At 34.8% G+C, this 19,405-nt stretch overlaps 1 protein-coding gene across 7 annotated transcripts in view; it reads left to right on the forward strand.

Annotated features, from left to right (window-relative positions):
* The window catches only part of LOC110018551 (tetratricopeptide repeat protein 5-like), a 100,742-nt gene that overhangs the window by 33,589 nt on the left and 47,748 nt on the right, over nt 1-19,405 (forward strand). For all 7 annotated transcript variants that reach the window (XM_020715897.1, XM_020715898.1, XM_020715894.1 and 4 more), the window contains 3 exons: nt 2,329-2,438; nt 2,514-2,624; nt 2,723-2,780. In XM_020715897.1, the coding sequence (XP_020571556.1) occupies nt 2,329-2,438; nt 2,514-2,624; nt 2,723-2,780 (279 nt within the window). The remainder of the gene's footprint in view (nt 1-2,328; nt 2,439-2,513; nt 2,625-2,722; nt 2,781-19,405) is intronic.

The raw sequence follows: 19,405 nt of genomic DNA on the forward strand, positions 1-19,405 counted from the left end.
ATATATAAACAGATTGATCGTGATGTCGGCTACGGTCGAGAGCTTCGCTAGGCTTCCCATGGTGATTTCGGTCGCAATTGATTCTACCGAAAGGACCTCGCATCGTCGACTCTCGCTCTGTCGTCTGGCGTCAACGTCGGCGTGGACGTTCGCAGCTCCCTGTCATGGCTCGCGTCGCGATATCGCTCCTCTGCTCGTGTCGTCGTCTTCCTCAATATCGTTACAGCTCCTGCTCGATATCGCTCCACGCCTCTGTCGCTCGCAGCTTCGTCGTCTACGCCCGAGTCTACGCCCGACTGTTTGGTTTTCTTCTGTTTCGGCTCGGCGCTGCCCTTGTTTCTGCACTCGACAGCTGCCTTTCAGCAATCTTGCAACAGTTTTAATGTCGACAACCTCTGATGACGTTTCTTTCTTCTTTGGTTGAGCCGAACAAAGTCTACAGCTGCCTTTCAGCAATCTCGCAACAGTTTTAATGTCGACAACCTCTGATGGCGTTTCTTTCTTCTTTGGTTGAGCCGAACAAAGTCTCCTTTGCACATGTGGTGGGTTACCCTCCGGCAGAGTTCGGGTAGAGTTCGCGGTGGTTTTTCCCTCAAATTATAAGGAATCTCGTGAGAGTACAGATGATTATCCTTTTATTAAGAAGGGAAGTAGGAAATGTAGAAAATAAACAATCTTTTTCTCTAAATCAGAAATTTCTACTCTGGAGGAAAAATTCAAGTTTGCTTTTATTGGAAAATTTCGGTAAGGACACCCTCCTATGGATGATATCAGAAAACCTATGGAGGTTATCAGGAAAAGTTTTGATTACCTCAAATTAGCAGGAAAGTGGAAAGTGGGGCTCATGGATGGAAGACATGTTTTGATTCAGTTAACCGTGCCTGAAGACTACACTCAAATTTTCTCCAAAAAATAAATCAATGAAGTTGATAAACCTATGAAGCTACTAAAGTGGTCTTAGGATTTTGACCCAAATCATGAAACTCTTCCTGTACCGGTGTAATTTAGTTTACCTGGTCTCAAGCTGGATTTTTTTCACCAGCAGGTTCTCTACTCTATTGGGGTCATCTTTTGAAACTAGATCTGCTTACTTTTAACCTAATCAAACCCTCGGAGGCCAGAATACTTGTGGAAAGAGATATTACTTTACCTGATGTTACTGAAGTCTGACTGGACACAACCCATAATGGTTATTGACAATAAATCGTCATGGAAAACAAACTCCTATATTGTACCCACTGTAAGATGTTTGGTCATATCCTTGCTAAATGGCACAAGCTTCATCCTAATTTGAAATCTAAGATTCAAGTGAATAAGGATGGGTCTAACCGCACTGCTGCGGACATTTTAGTTCCAGCTTAGGAGGATACTACCAGACAGGAGGTGTCTGTTGCCCCCTAGAGGCAACTCATACTTCACATATTCTAGAACCTAGATTGATGCGGCGCTGACACCTACAACTCCATAGAAAACAATACTGCTGGACTATTACCTATAAAGGATAGTGTTGAAACTGATAATTAGGAGAGCCTCACAGCTCCACTTCTTCAAGAAGTATCCGGCCTAGAGGCAACTCATACTTCACATATTCTAGAACCTATTGTGTGTTTTACTATTGATATTTCTTCTGCTTCAGCTCTACCCCATTGGATAGTGTTGAAACTGATAATTAGGAGAGCCTCACAGCTCCACTTCTTCAAGAAGTATCCGGCCTAGAGGCAACTCATACTTCACATATTCTAGAACCTATTGTGTGTTTTACTATTGATATTTCTTCTGCTTCAGCTCTACCCCATTAGGCTGATTCTTCAGAGGAGGAATGACAGGTTCACACTTCCAGGTGAAAGAAGAAGAATTAAAATCTATTAGAGCTCATAAGTTTTATGGATGATACATTGGTTACTACGAGTAATGGTCAACATCTTACCTATCTGCTAGCTGGATTCCTACCGAGAACTAGAGCCAGAGGCAAGACTAGATTGGGATGACCCACACTTTCTCAGCACCCAGGTGGTTTTTTGGGTTTTTTTTTTTTATTTCTATATGTACCCATCTTTTACATTTTTTGGTGTGTGTTGTACCGTGTGGTTGGGTGTTTAGGCCCACCTATACAAACCTATCTGTACCTTTCTCCTTAATATATCAGCCCTTGGGCTATATATATATATATATGTATGCATGTATGTATATGAAAAGCCCTGTTAACTTTTTCATCTGCTTTATTCTGTTGAGTTTTTAGCTGCTATTCATCTTCTTTTGTAGATTCTTTCTTGATACAATTGCATAATCTTGTCATACCTATGACACTTATTTGCGGCTTACATGCAGATCTAAGGAAGTCAATATCGCAGCGTGCCCTATATGAATTCTTAAGAGGAAAAATACTGGATGTGTTACCAGATTATCAGAAAGAGGCGGAAGACCATTTGTCAAAAGCAGTACGCGCTAGCCCAGTCTTTTTCGTTGTATCATTTTCTGAATGAGCTAACTTTGATGTTCTTTTGGTCCTGCAGGTTAAATTGAATCCATCTCTTGCAGATGCATGGGCATGCTTAGGTAACTGCATCTGGAAGAAGGGAGATCTACAATCTTCAAAGAACTGCTTTTCCGTAGCTTTAAGCATGGTTTGTAACTCTTGTCTGCTTGGATGTTGTTCTTATACCCACCTTCCGTTTCAATAGTAAATACCTTACTGAATTTTAATATGCTTATTTTCTTGCAGGATCCTAACAAGGAAATACTTTGCCAGCTTTCAATGCTCGAGAGAAGCATGGCTCAATGTAAGATTGATCTTTCATACGAAGAACTGTTTTGGTATAGAAGCAAAATAGCTATGCTGTTCTGCTGCATTCAAAGTTTTTAATTTTACAACTATATGAGATGAACATGCCAAATGCTATTTTAGTAGTTTTTAATGAACTTGTTTGTTTTTCTGTAGTTTTCAAAATGTTATTTTAGTAATTTTTAATGAAACTTCTATTTCGTTTCTTTTGTACTTCTATTGGGTTTGTCATTTAGTTGGCTCTTGCTATGACTAGCATCTTTTATTTCAGTTATTTGCAGCTGTATTGAAATTTTAGTCATGCATTCTCGATTTATTTTTATTCCATATTTCTTGTTGGTTTTTTCAGCTTTGGAAACACAAGTTGCTATAGGGGGCCATTTCCTTGCCTAATGCCTTTAATAGCCTGCAGGAAAACAATATGAAGGCATCCTTGATGGTAGCGTTTAGCACATGCTCGAGGCATGTGATTTCTTTATTATTGTATCACCATTTTTACAAAGAATCTTAGTATATTATTATTAAAAGTTACATTTTTGGCTACCCACTGGCTTAAAATTGTAGAAACACAATAAGCCTCCTTTTGTAATACCTAAGAGGTATCTGCTTAAAAAAAAAAACGCCATTCCCTGTATAACAATCTCAAACATGCGCCCCATTTTCACAAAACTTTGTGAGTAGAACCATAGTGGTCTTTTAATGAACCTTCTTTAAAAGGTCAGTAAGACGTGGAATTTTAATGCCTTTGTGATATTGTAAGGCTGGGGCACTCATAAGTTTGGGGTTATGCTTTACGCCCTTTCAAGGAACAACAGAATCTACAGTAGATTTTTGAAGAAGTTACGATTATTTACTTTTTGAAATTACCCAATAGTTTTTCCTTGTATAGAACCAATGAAAATTTTCACGGTTGAAATTAATATTTATTTTGAAAGTAGATGAGGGAAACAATTAAAAGGATCATGTGAGTCATAACTCTCACAAATATGCTAGGTAGATAGATGGTTAGTCTGAAGACCACACTCAATCACTTGTGAAGTCTTTTGTCACAAGCATAACTTTTATGGTATCCAATACATTGGTCTATCTTCAAGGAAAGCTCAAATTTCTGACACGTCAATCTGATTATATACTCTTGGCGTTAGGATTCTAACTTGAGATTAATCTTGTTGATGGTGCAATTGACCATGTAGTTCCTCAAGCTATCATTTTTATAACTTCTTTTGAGTTCTAAAGCTTAACTTGCTAATTTAATTCATCTTATGATGGGGTAAAATTGGGTGAGATGATTGGGGGATAATACCAAACACTTTTAGTACTTGGCTGGAGATTATCAATAGTTAGTAGGATAAACATACTAGCTATTTGAAGCCCTAACATCTCCTTAGGCATGCAATCATCCCACCAGGAAGCTTCCTCTTTTTGTGAGCACAACACATAATTCTCTCCTCTAGTACTCTTGCTTTAGCTGTTGTAAGTAGTGCCAATTCAGGGAAAAGGGGACAATTTTTTACTTGATGTATGGTTAAGTCGTTTAGGAACTTCTTTGTGGTTCCTTGGGTTTAGAAAGATCAGTAGAATCCTCTTCCCATTATGATTGAACACTTCATTGTTTGTCCCCCTGAAGTTCTTGCATCTCTTTGAAATAGTCCTGGTTGTACTAATATTTCATGAGTGAATTGCAAGGATAACACATCTCACAACATGTAATTTACTTACCTGAATGTGTCATGTGCCGACCTGGGAACTTGGAGTTAACCAAGGCCAGAGCAGATTATCGAACGGTGAAAGAAAATATTTCTAATTAGTAACATTAGTATACAATAACATTTAATTATAAAAAACCAATTAATTCATAATACATAAGTAAAAATTCTCTACATAAAACACAAAAGTTCATTCAATCTACTACAGTAAAACAAGTAATACCATAGAAGTAACAAAACATAGAAATAAGCAACCTGCTTCATATCATCAATAGTCCATCTTCTTTTGTAAATAAACTCCCTTATATCGATCATCTCAATCTAGCAAACATTTTCCTGAATAAAAGTTAAACAATATGTTAAGTTAAAAATAACTTAGTGAATAATTGTCATTTTATTATGCATTAAATCTTTATGCAAATACCTAACATGAATGCTTAAAGGAATACACTGAGTAATCTTTTTTTTTTTTGCTTTATCAAACTTCTATTAAATTCAAACTTCTATTAAATCATCTAAATCATTTAATTTTTTCATTTTCTTTTCCTTTTGGAAGTCATCTTAAGCTGATCATTAAAATCTTTTCCATTTTCTATCATAAAGGCACAACATTTTTCCATTTTGTATCTTAAAGACAATAATTTTCACTTTCTTTTTCTTTAGTGTGCACGAGTACAATAACATCCCATGTTAGTACCATTGATGTCGGAGTTAACTCAAATCACGATAGAAATACAAATATTATTGCTGAAATTCAAAAGGGTTACAAACAAAGACTCTTGATAATAGGAAAATAACAACACAAAACATATATGACACCCCAGGGCGATGGCAAAGGTGGTGGTTGGCGGCTGGACAACAGGTGGGGTTATTTGTTGGATGTGGCAGCAACAACAAGGGAGGTTAGAGTGGCTGTGGCAGCAGTCGAGGGCTTGCAGAGGAGGTTACGACAACAACTGAAGTGGTTGGAGAGTTTACGATAACAGTGGGATGAGTCAGAGAGGCTTGTGGGCTGGACTCCCAGGCTGATGCTTAAACTTGCGGCTGGAAAAGAGTACAGACAGGGCATTGGCATTGGCAGGAAGGAGCAATAGGGTTTGGTTACCACTGGAAAAGTGTACACTGGCTAGCGGCCAGTAATTCAGTGGGAGGGATGGTTGGTGGCACAGATGGGGGGTGGCGGTACCGTGGGAAGGCTTGAGGTAGGCGGGTGGAGGGTGGAGGGTGGTAGCAGGGAGGATGACTGGGAAAGCAACGACGGGGATCGAGGAAGGATAAATATCACTGCGGGATCGAGTTACTGCAGAGCACCCCTCAAACCGTTGGGAAAGATCACCACTTCAGGCGAGTTGCAACCGGGCACTTCCTCGCCTTCGGATACGACCCTAAAAGGGAAAACAACCCCTACGACTAACTTGGACTGAATTTGAAATCTAGAAGATAAAAACTGAACCCTAAGATAACAAACAACATATTTATAATAGGTACTAGAAATTAGAATATGAAGGAATTAGAAGAGGAAGGAATTAAATTTTGGAAGGGAATAATGAAAGCCAAAGAATAGAAGAGGTAAGAATAGAAATATGAAAGGAAGAGAAATAAGAAAGGAATAGAAATAGAAAAAGGAAGAGAAATAGTCAATGACTAGAAATAGGAAATGAATAGAAGAGGAACAAGTTTCTTCTATGGAAGGGAGTAAATAGGAAATTGGGAAATGTAAGGGGCTGCAATTCTATCCCCTATGAAGGCTAGCAAGTTCAGCCGAGCACCCAACAAGCCCGCATCAACCACAGGGGAGTGATTGAGTGATTAATGATACACTTGATCATTTATTTTTCATTTAACTTAAATTTCCTTTCTTTCAATTATTAACTCCATTTATTTTTTGTATCATTTATTCTTCATTTAACTTAAATTTCCTTTCTTTCAATTATTAACTCCATTTATTTTTTCATTTACTGTAGCGCAAAACATAAGAATTGAAATCATATAACAGTCGTGTCTTTTTCATATATCTTGTTTCGATTATTAAAGAGCTTCAAGTGCTTTTAATATGTACAAACAAAGAAAACATTTTGAAAATAAAAGAACTAGAATTTAATGCAAATAAAAGGATCTTATTTCTAAAATAACTAACTTAAGTATAACTAATTAAATAAAAAATTTTCCCCAATGATCTTTTTAAATCAAATGCTCTTTCAAATCTAATTATTGTTTCTGCGTAGAAATTTAGCATTTACTTAATGAATTTTTAATTAAAACAACATACATAATGAATGCATAAATATTTACCTCCTCTTTCATTGCGATCATTTTTCCTCAATTTCTAATACAACTATCCTTCCTCTTATACTTCTAACATTTATCAATAAAATAATAATTAATATTTTCAATTAAATACGTAAAATCTTAAATTAAAAATTTATCTTAGATTTACCACACTTTGTCTTTTTGTTTTTAATGTGCAATCACCGTTCTTAATCCAAATAGCTTTTCTTCTACACTTACTGATGTTAATTAACATAAACTCATACCATTCTAACACTCACTAAGTGGTTGTAAACTTACTATTGAAATTACTTGTTTCTTTTAAGCGAAACTCTAGATTGATGTTTTGACAGAAAGGAGTTGGTTTACGGGAGGACTATTGATATTAAGTTGCAGGTTATTTGTTATGCTTATAGTTTCTTATACTAATTAATTCAGATTATTATTATACTGTTGTTGGTTGGATTAAGATGTTATTTTACTTTCAGACTATGTTGTTTTGGTTGAATTTGATTATTTTTTGGTGTACTTTATAATTTTTTCTTAGTGCCTCTTTTTATTATTAGAAGTTATGATGATTTATTGTATAATAAAAAATAAAGAGAAAGACTAATACTGTTCGACCATATTTCTTAAGTTGATTAATTTTAAGCTATCAGACCGGGTCGTGACATGACATCATAGAGTTTATGTTTGAATCCTGAAAAAAGAGAGCCATAATGTTGGTTAAATTAATTGATAGACGATTTAAATGAAGAATAAGTAATGTTTAATTATATTTTTTGTTATGTTATTTCAGAAATATGGATAATCAAGGGAAATTTAGACAAAGTAAAACTGAGATTAATATGCCTCAGAACATCTCTGTGAACATAAATACTTTTACGAAGATGATGAATGCAGTGACTCAAATGATTAGATACTCTCAATCTCATGTCAGTTCTAGTGTGGGAGGCTATATAGTCAAATATTTGAAAGTGCTTTAGGTTATGAGACCACTTCTTTTTAATGGAGGAGGAAGTTCAGTGGAGGTTGAGAATTGGCTGATGAGAATGAAAAAGATTATATTTGAGTTGGTTTGTCCAACAGAGATTTCACTCCCAACTGGTCCCTCTTATGGGTCGGCTGATATGCAATAGAGATAGATGATTTGGTTAGACTAAATTCTTACAACACTCGTTATGACTTGCAGAATTAGAACTTAGTGGACGATAAATTAGTCTAACTAAATCCCCGTAGACATATACTTGAAAGTGTGAGAATCATGCCTTCAAAACTTTTATAATACAAAACTGTTAAATCTAATATAATAAAAGTACATACCCAAATGTCTGTATAAACTTCCAAAATTATAATGCAAAAGCTGTATATGTCACATATGGCTACTCAGCCCGATGCTCATTACCCATTGCTGAAAGTCAACAACGTAGAGTGAGCAACTACGAGCTTAGCAAAATAATTAAGACTAAAATAAGATTTTATACACGAAAGAGAAACGTGCATGCTCTTATGTAACTCTACATATCTACACACGTCATAATATATTAGAATTATATAAAATATTTAAAAGAAAAACATATAACAAAAGAAATCACGATTATTGTATACTACATATAATTCATTCATTCATTCATTCATGTATAATCATTAATCTAATCATATCAATATCACTTATAATTATATACGCCTCAACTATTTTTATGTCATGTTATTTTATTGGATTATCACCTAGCCTAAAAGCTACATTAGTTATTGATAAAGGTTCGACCCGTAACATATCAATCATCAATAGCCACCTGGTATCAACTGTTCCCTACGTTCTGTTACCGTTTGATCCTAACTGTTCACGGAATTTCGTCATCTTTTGAATACCAGTATTCAGGAATCTCACTGATCTCTATCATTCGTACTTGCAAGTATTTATGTAATAGCCTATCTTTAACTTCACTTATGACTTTTCTTAAAGCATTTGTAACAAATATTTATTAGACATTTCATATATCATATACATGAATCATAATAGATGAATACTTGCAATCAATATTTCATAAGTATATTAATCAGATTCATAACATAGTAAAATCATGTATTGTAAGGCGAAATCAAATTGCATTCAAACTGCTACCACTCGACTTGGGGCTTGGAATTAGCCAAGACGATAATTGACCATGAAAAAATTTTTCTGTTATTATGTTTCTATTACTAATAGTTTAATATTAAAAAAAATTTCATGCAAGTGTCACTAAAGAAAACGATTAAATTAACAAGTAGAAATGTGTACCTTTTTGGTTGCTGTTATTGCCTCCAATATACATTATCACCTCTGTTCATCTTAATCAAAAGCTTAACCTAAAAAAAAAATATTAAAACAACATAATGAGTTATCTAAAGATAACTTAATAACAATCACACTTTTAAATTACATTAACTCAAGGGAAATAATTCAATATACACATTGGTTTCTTATATCTCTAAAAGAAATCTTGGAATATGCTAATCTTTCAGATCTCTATATGAAATCTTTGAATATACTATTGCATGTATTAATGATTTTTTTAAAATGAAAATACTCTAAACTTAAATATACATTTACTTTTACTATATTCTTAACTTTATTTTTACTTTTTTACTATTAAAATTTACATTTTTTTTAGGAGTATCGTCAAAACATAATCAAATGCAACTCTGATCGATATTTATCTCGTCGGCGAAGCAATTATCAATCTAAACATCATAATTGTTTAAGTGCAAAAGCTCTTACCTGCCCCTAACAGATATTTTTTCATCAGTACAGCGATTAGCGATCTAAACAACACAACTGTCAGTGTGGAAAGGTCTGCTCGCCCTTGGTCGATATTCATCCGTCGACATAGCGGTTAGTGAACTAAATATCACAATTGTCTAGGGTGGAAGAAAAACACATGCGAGTATACTGGTTTCTCTGCTTTTACTAGGGGATGAAGTGTTCTTAACTTGAGCATATAAACATTCATATATAAGTTATTTTTTTCTTTTATATCATGCATTCTCTTCTTATGAAATACTTTACATGTATCTAATAATGAATAAGTGCATGTTTACTAGCATCAAAATGACATGCACTGGTCTAATATCTTCATAGATAAATCATTATGCAATTGATTGTACATGATTTTTTTTTAAAAATCACGTCATGATGTGCTATACGATTTGTACTTGAAACTGTATATCATGCAATAATATTTATATATGCACCTCTACTATAATTTAATGTCATTCAATGATCTAATAATCATATGAGAAATTCATTATGTATTTATTTAATTTGCATATTTTTCTATCTATCAATATGCAGAAGTTGCTATAATCTAAATTTCATTAAAATAAATCGTAAATGAAGCTTCAATAAAAATCAAACATACATTTTGAAATAAAGTTAATTACTGAAATTTAGAATGTCTACATTTTGGTCTCATAGACTTCGTCTCTCCAATCTCATGTTCAAATATTGTTCAACCTTAATTATTGTTGTACATTAATATTTTACTATATATTAATTATAAATTATAAATTCTAAATTCTATATTAAGTAACTTAAACTTTAACTTTAATTAGAACATACCTCATCTTTCAAAGTTATTCACACTCCATCTTGAATTGTATGCCCCGTGCTTCGAGTATGTCTTGTTTCAAATACAACTAACATTAACACAATCTTAATTAAACTAATTTATAAAATTAACACATAAAACTTAAAAAAATAGCTGTCTCCCTTCTCCTTCACAACAAAGCCTACCATATGCAATACTTATTTTAAATTCATAAAATTTTATGTTAATATTATGACATCATTAATATATTAATTAATAATTAAAACTAAAAATCAAATAACTCACTTAATGAACTTGACTTGATCTCCCCCTTAACCTACATGATGCCACCTCCTCCCTTTTCTTCCTTTGACTTCGGTTTCCAACGCAAGCAACAACACCTGATACCCTTCTTCCTCTACCTTCTTCGATATCGTCTTGACCCAACAGATCTCACGAGACCCTTCTTCCTCTCGGCTTGAACCTCTTTTCTCTTCTCTCTTCTCTCTTGCTCAGACAACATCGAACCTCCTCCTGCAAACACTCGCACATATTGTTGAAGCCCAAGGAGTACTCTGCCTCCTCTCTTTCACCTACGGTTAGGGCTTGGATTTCCTTCTCACAGAATGATGCTGAAACTAAGCATGAGCCACTCCTTCCTCCCGCACAAAGGCTGTGCCTTTTTCTTTGGCTATGCATTGATCAACTTTCTCTACACGTGTTGCTGAAACTTCATTTGGAGAAACATTCGAATTCTCCTGTCTTCTTCTTCTTCACATGTCTCTTCTTACACTGTCTATTCTCTGTCTCATGCTCTCTCCGTTTCACTTGGTTTGAAATGGGGAGTCAAGAATAACTCACAGCTGAAGAGATGCTTCCATTTGATATTATTTTGGTTATTATACATACGTGTAGGGTTATAATCGAGTTGAGCCGAACCGAGTATATCATTGTTTGAACTTGGCATGGTATAATTATAAGTTGTTCATGTTCGGCTTGAACTTGTGTCAAGCTTTCATATGTTGTTCAAGATTGATTTGTTTAACTTTTTCCATGTTTAAACTTGATTTTGACTTGATTTGTTTATGACAAATTAACGAGTATTTAAATGAGCTAAAAATTTAAACGAGAATCTAGATTTTCATATAAAAAAATTTTATAAATAATTTTGCAATTCTACATGCAGCTACTAATTTATCAATTATGAACTCTAAAATCTTTAATTTTTACTGATTAGCTTCATAATTCTTATAGGAAGGACTATACTAGTTCAAATTTTGTATGTGTAAGAACTAAATTGATCCTAAAAGTTATATAGACTAATATTTACTTAATCATACTAATAAAAAAATGATAGCAATAAGACAATTCACATTAACATTGTTGGTAATTGCATTGTGTTGGTCATAAAAAATGAACTCATTACATTCAAGATTATGAAAACTCCACAAGAAAAATCATTTATGAGACATTTTTCTACTTAAATTTCTCATTGTAAATTACCATTCACTTATTACTAAAATAAATATATAATATTATGTATTATGGAGCCAAAAAATTTCCAGCAGCATTTAAGGCTGGCGCTTATGCACGAGCCATGAGCGCTCAAGATCCCAATAAGGGCTTATAAATAGAAAGATCAACATCTATGCGTCGACAATTTGGCACCTATGTGCCCCCTGTAGAGCGGCTGCTGCTTGTTTTTCGGAGAGATTGGCGCATAGGCACCGACCTATTGGCACTTAGACACCCATTATGAGGCGTCGATACAGAAAGTTTGGCGCTTAGGCGCCAAGTTTGGGCACCTAAGCGCCCCGTGCTGTTACTACATGAAAAGTTAGCTTTTTATGCCAATTTTTAGCAGGTTTTTTGTGTCGCTTTTTAGGTTTTTCCACGTAAAATTCTTGTCTGCTTTTCTGGTTGTTTTGATTGTGCTTTCTTAAATGTTTTGTTTTGGTTTTTATCGAATCCCGTGATCTTATTTCGTGGTGAAATTAAAAAATGACTCTTTCAATGTAGTTTTCGTAACAAATTGGTATCAGAGTGGGGTTTGATTCAAGTGGGAGCAATGATCGAAGAGGCAAGGTTCAAGGTAGAGAAGTTCAATGGGACAATCTTCATTCTGGAAGATGCAAGTGGAGGATTAGTTGTATTAGAAAAAAATATATCTGCTACTACAAGGAATCACAAAGAAGCCTGAGTCTATTGCCTATGGAGGAATGAAAACTGTTGGATCAAACGATGCTAAGTTTGATCAGATTGTCATTTTCTTCATCTGTTGCGTTTAACATTGTGAATGAGAAAACTATGACTGATCTCATGGCGACCCTGGTCAAAATGCATGAAAAATCTTCTGCTTCCAATAAATTTTTTTTGATGTAGAAGTTATTTAACATGAAGATGGTAGAAGACTGTTCAGTGGCAGAATATCTCAATTACTTCAACACTTTGACGAGTCAGTTGTGTTATGTGGAGATCAAGTTTGATGATGAGGTTAGAGCACTTGTGAGATTATTTTCATTGCCGGAAAACTAGGATGGTAAATGACGTCACAGACATCTCAACTAGATTAATTCTTCAGGGACTTCGAAGTTGAGCTTCGATGACGTCACGAGTCGGACGCCGAATGAAGAAGTTCGCAGAAAAACAATGAATGTTGTATTTTTAAGTTTTGCGTTGAATGCTGATAATAGAGGAAGGAATCTAGGCAGGAATACAGACAGAGACAGATCCAAGTTCAATAAAGGAAAACCTAAGTCAAACAAAGGAGAATGTTAGAATTGTAGTAAGAAAGGACATTTTAAGAAAGATTGCAATGCTCCAAAGAAAGCTTGTGGTCGAGGATATGAAAGCAGCCTTTCTACTATTCTCCATAAGTGAAATCCAAAACGAATCTCAGTGTTATCCCTAGTCGGTATTGAATCCTGGATAGTGGGTTCAGGTGTCTCTTTTCATGCTTGTCCCAATAATGAGGTATTTTAAAACTACACTCAGAGTGATCTAGGGAAAGTTTCTTTGGGAGATAACAAAGCTTGCATTATAGTTGGAAAGGATGATGTTAATATTAAGTTGTCGAATGGAGCAGTTTGAAAGCTTACTGAAGTTAGATATGTTCATAGTTTGAAGATAAATCTTATCTCTGTGAGCCAGCTGACAAAGTCTAGAGTCGTGACTACTTTTCGCAGGTGATTTGTAAAATATGATCAGGGGGCATTGGTGATAGCTCGGGGACAGCATTGAATTCACTCTTTTTTTGATCAATGAAATGACTGACTTCATTGATGTGGCTGGAACCGGGGTGGATGGAGATATGTGGCACCTTAAACTTAGCCACACGAGTGAGAACGGTATGAAGTCCCTACTTTCAAAGAATAAATTTTAGGATTTGAAATCAGTTGATCTGAATTTTTTTGAAGATTGTATATATAACAAGTAGGAGAAAGTTTCTTTCTCAAACAGCGGGTCAACGTGAAATCAAAGAAATTGGATTTAGTGCATACTAATGTATAAAGTTCTACTTTAGTTTAGTCCATTGGAGATTGTCGTTATTTTGTCACATTCATTGAAGATCACACGAGAAAATACATGTTTATTTATTAAAGCAAAGATCTGATATATTTGAAGTTTTTAAGAAATAGAAGGCTATGGTAGAAAATAAGACGGGTTTGAAGCTGAAATGTCTCAGATCAGATAATGAGGGTGAGTACCGTGATCAAAAGTTCAAGAATTTTTGTGCTACATAGGGGGTCAGACATGAATTCACTATCCTAAGGACATCTCAACAAAATAGTGTAGTTGAGCGCATGAACAGAATAATCAGGGAGCTTGCCAGGAGTGTGAAATTGAATGCGGGCTTGCCAAAACAGTTTTGGGCTGAAGTAGTAAACACTACAGTTTATCTGATCAACCATAGTTTATCAGTATCCTTGAAAGAAGGTTTACCTTAAGAAGCCTGGAGTGACAAAAATGTATGTCTATCTCATTTAAGAGTATTTGGGTATTATGCATATGTGCATGTTGATGGAGGGTCTAGGAGCAAGCTTGACTCAAAATCTGTAAAGTACATCGTTACAGTTTATCTGATCAACTATAGTTTGTCAGTATCCTTGAAAGAAGGTTTACCTTAAGAAGCATGGAGTGACAAAAATGTATGTCTATCTCATTTAAGAGTATTTGGGTATTATGCATATGTGCATGTTGATGGAGGGTCTAGGAGCAAGCTTGACTCAAAATCTGTAAAGTACATCGTTATAGGATATAATTTAGATGAGTTTGGGTATAAGTTCCGGGATTATCAAGATCATAAATCATCAGAAGCAGATACATCACTTTCAACAAAAATGGAGTGTACAAGGACATGGTCAGAACTCAGGACAGTCCGTCAGCTACTTCTGAAGAATCTATATATTTGGAGATAGATGATATTGGTGATCAGGAATATGGAGAAAGAACAAGTGCTCAACCAGAAGGAGCACTGAAAGTTCCTCAGTCGCTTGCTACAAAAGTTAGAAGATCCAGCAGGGTGCAACAATCAATACAAAAGTATTCTTGTTCTTTACACTTTATCATTAATTGATAGTGGTGAACCGAATTGCTTGGAGAGTTCACTTAAGTTGAAGATTCAAGGGAGTGGGAAAATAAATAAATGCAATCTTTGAAGTCAAATTGACTTGGTATTTGACAATATTACTAAATGTCAAAAGTGCATAGCACAACAAGCGCATCTATAGGATGAAAGATGAGTCAAATGGTAGCAAGCCCTACAAGGCAAGACTTGTTGTGAAGAGTTTCCAACAGAAGAAAGGAGTGAATTACATAGAAATTTTTTTTACCAGTGGTGAAGATGACGACTATCAGGGTTGTGCTGAGTATGGTAGCAGAGGAATATCTATATCTAGAGCAGATGAATGTAATAAAAACTTTCTTATATGGAATTTTGGAGAAGCTATACATAATGCAACCACAAGTTTACAAGGTTCCATGCAGGGAAGGTGTGGTCTACAGATTGAAGAAGAGTTTCTATGGCTTGAAGCAGGCCAGGAGACAGTGGTATAGGAGGTTTGACAGGTTCATGTCAGAAAATGTGTACATGAAGTGTCGACAGACCACTGTTGCTTCATCAAACACTTCGTTAACTGTTATATTTTGCATCATTTGTATGTGGATGACATGCTGACTGTAGGGGCAGATATAGAGAAAATCAGGAACTTGAAGGATTTATTATTCAGTGAGTTCGAGATGAAGGATTTAGGTCCAACCAGGAAGATCCACTGGATGAGAATCAACAGGGACAAGTGTGCAAGAACACTAAAGTTGTCTCAAGCAGAATATGTTGAAATTATCTTACAGAAGTTTAACATGAGTGAGGCGAAAACAGTTAGCATTCCCTTAGGTATTCAATTCAAATTGTTTAAGGAGCTATTGCCAAACTCTGACGCAGAGCAAGCACAGAGAAACAGAACTCTATGTGCTTAAGCAGTTGAAAGTTTTGATATTTGAGATGATTTTTACTAGACCAGATATTTCATATACAGTGGGAGTAGTCAATAGGTATATGAGCAATCCGAACAGACATCATTGGGATGTGGTAAAGTGAATTTTTAGGTATTTGAGAGGAATAGTCAACAGACACTTGGTTATGGAAATGCAGGGATCAGTCTACAGGGATTCGTAGATGCGGATCTGAGAGATGTGGATAATAGGAGAAGTGTAACGAGATTTATCTCCACACTGAGAAACACAACAATAAGTTAAGTACCAGATTGCAGAAGATTGATTGTTGTACTTTCAACTACGGAGCCAAATATAGTACTATCACTTAGGTTGTAAGGAGATGATTTGGCTACAGAACTTCATGATAGAATTGAGCAAGGAGCAAGGGGTTGGAAAGCTCTACAGTGATAGTATGAGTGCAGTTCATATTGTTAAGAACGCCGCTTGTCATGTCATGTCGAAACACATATAATTGTGGTATCATTTCATTCAATCTCTTATATAAGATGAACATTTATTTATGAAAAAGATATATACAGCTGAAAATCCTATGGATATGTTGACGAAGGCGGTGACTACTGAGAAATTGAAGCTGTGCTTGACTTCAGTTGAGTTTCATGAAGGTTGAGATCGGGGGGTGAGCCACACCACAGTACGTGACTATGAAGGCGATTCAGATGGAGGTACATGTACAAAGGACTCGTGCTCAGTGCTTTGTCTCAAAGTGGGAGATTGTTATGTAGTGCTGAGCCAAAACTTTTTAAACAACATTTAAGGTTGGCGCCTAGGCGCCAGCCATGGGCGCTGAAGCACCTTATAAGGGCTCGAAAACAGAAAGGCCAACATCTATGCGCCGACCATTTGGCGCATATGTGCCGCTATAGAGCGGGCGCTGCTTTTTTTCCCGAGAGATCGGTGGATAGGTGCCGGTCTATTAGAGCCTAGGCGCCCAATATGGGGTGCCGTTACTGAGCGCTAGGCGCTTGACACCAAGTTTGGGCGGTTAATCGCCCGATGCAGTTAATACACAAAAAATTAGTTTTTTAAGACAAATTTGAGCACATTTCTTGTAACTTGCTGTTTCTTTCTTCTGAATTATTCAACGAGCATCCCAGTGAAGGCGAGGAGTGTCGAAGAGGTGGTTTTTAGTGATTCAACGTGATTTTTGGTCTGATTGGAGAGGAAGATTGTTGGTGTAAGTTCTGTAAGTTTCTTTGTGTGAGTTTGGAGAAGAAATTTGTGTGTTTTTTTGTAAAAAATTCTTAATTAAATAGTGAAATTTATGGTGTTACTTAGTGATTTTTTTCCCGTTTTTGGGTTTTTCCACGTAAAAATCCTCTGTATTTTTCTAGTTACTTTAATTGTGTTTTCTTAAATTTTTTGTTTCGGTTTTTCTTGAATCCCGTATTCTATTCCGCGGTGAAATTATAAAGTGACTTTCAAAGTAATTTTATTAACATATAATTAGTAATTACACTAAAAATATTATTAATATTGTAATATATTACTATTAAATCTGTAATTAAATAAATTCTAACTAATTAAATTTTATTTAATTAATATTTTATGTTTTTGTAGGAGTTATTATCAAGCTTCATATCGAGTATTTACAAGTTATTTATTGAATGAAAAATGAGTTTGTCGTGAACATAAACGAACATGTTCAACTATGTTCTAGTTCAGTTCTTAAGCTTAGAGTTTTTTAAAATTTTTCAAGTTTGTTTATTTACTAATTTGAAGACATCATCGAGCCTTAATTGAGTCGAGTTCAAGTTGTTCGTCGAGTGCATTGGTTCATTTATACATATAGTCAATGCAGATATTCATCTATAATATGCTGAAAATTCTAAATACAATAGTTTCAAAAATAGAATCATATGAAAGCCTATAGAGATTTTTTAAAGTTAACACAATATTATTTCATCTAAAATGACGAAGCGACCCACGAGCTCGCCATCTTGTATAGACACCTGAAATTCATAAACAACTTAGGAATTCATGAAAGCTTGGCTCATTTCGGATTTAACCCAAAACATAATTGATTTATGAATTCTTACCTGAAAAGACTTCTTCACTCTTCTTCCTTTTCCCTTAATCTTTTTTTTTACTTCGTTGACTTTGTGCTAAAGGCTTTACAGAAGCTCACGAATCAAGTTCATCGCTTTCAACAGAAGTTCGTCTCCGCTATAGCTACTAGAAACAAAAAAAAAATACACCGATATGTGGCATACATCAAAATAGAAACTTAAGGAATGAAATGCATGTCACATTCAACACAAAATTCGTAGGTTTCGACACTCGGCAATCTTACGACGTGCTTTGTTTGCCCTTGTGTTATACTGGTCGAGCGGAGCTTTTACGTGAGAGAAGGAATCTGCTGATGGGAAAGTGTGGCATTTAATTCTCCCCCCACTCACAATCATTTGATCATATCAATCCAATGCATGTTGAGAAAAGTGCAGAAAGTCGGCAGTGAACAGTGGATATGCGAGGGAATATGAATTAATTAATATTTAATTAAATTAATTAAACATATAACTTCAGAAATTTATATCTCCCATTCTATTCAAAGTTCATATATAGTGTTATATATTGAATTTATGTTTTAACGTGTAGAATTTTATAAAATTAATTTGATTGAATTTGGGGAATGCAAAAAGTAGGGTGTATATTAAAGTCCCAAAATTTATGCGGCTTCTTAAATTTTGAGTGTTACAGCTCTCTTATTCTTATAAAAAATTTGTTATTAAAATTTGTGACTTGAATAGAAAGGGATACTTCTGTCGTGTTACTTTTTATTTTTCTCATGTGGCTTCTTTTTAAGGCCTGTACTTCGACTTTATCTCTATAACGGAAATTTGTTTGTTCCTTAGCTTCTTATTATTGGTTTTTAAAATGTTTTCAGGCACTTAAATATAAGTTAATTTTTTTTTGTACTTCAATGTTCTTATGTGAAATCATTTGTTCGGAATTTGAATATCATATTCTCAGTATTGAAATGTGAAAGATATCATGAATATTTGACATATCAGCTTGCAATACTAGTCTGTAAGCAACGGGACAGATCCTTTCTATAATTTCAAAAGGTCTGATATACCTTAGTCTCAACATGCTTCCGTAAGCAAATCTAGCTATACCTTTCATTGTCTCGATTTTTAAAAATATAGAATCGTCAATTTCAAATTCTACTGCTTTTTGCTTTGATAAATATTGGACTTCCCCCAGAACCCACGGTTCCCTAACTTTCAGCCACTGTCTAATTCAAATGGTTCTTTGAGTTTCGTCCCTGTATAAATATCAGGAGTCGAGAATACATCCTTACATGTAATAGTTTACCTATACATTACTCAGGACATTTCTTAAAGCATAGTACTTGTAGCATACATTTATGAACATTTCATATACATGTATGAATCATAACTAAATATCTGCAATATGTCATAATATAACATAACATAATATGTATAGCAAAAGATATCAACTTGCATTCATCCATTTTAAGCAAGTAATCTTCTACAATATGGAAGAAGTCTAAAGGCTTCTAGGTCGGACTAGAAATCATATGCAAATCTGTAGAATATTATTTT

This window comes from Phalaenopsis equestris, unplaced genomic scaffold (genome assembly GCF_001263595.1).
Source record: "Phalaenopsis equestris unplaced genomic scaffold, ASM126359v1 Scaffold000024, whole genome shotgun sequence".
Classification (NCBI taxonomy): Eukaryota; Viridiplantae; Streptophyta; class Magnoliopsida; order Asparagales; family Orchidaceae; genus Phalaenopsis; species Phalaenopsis equestris.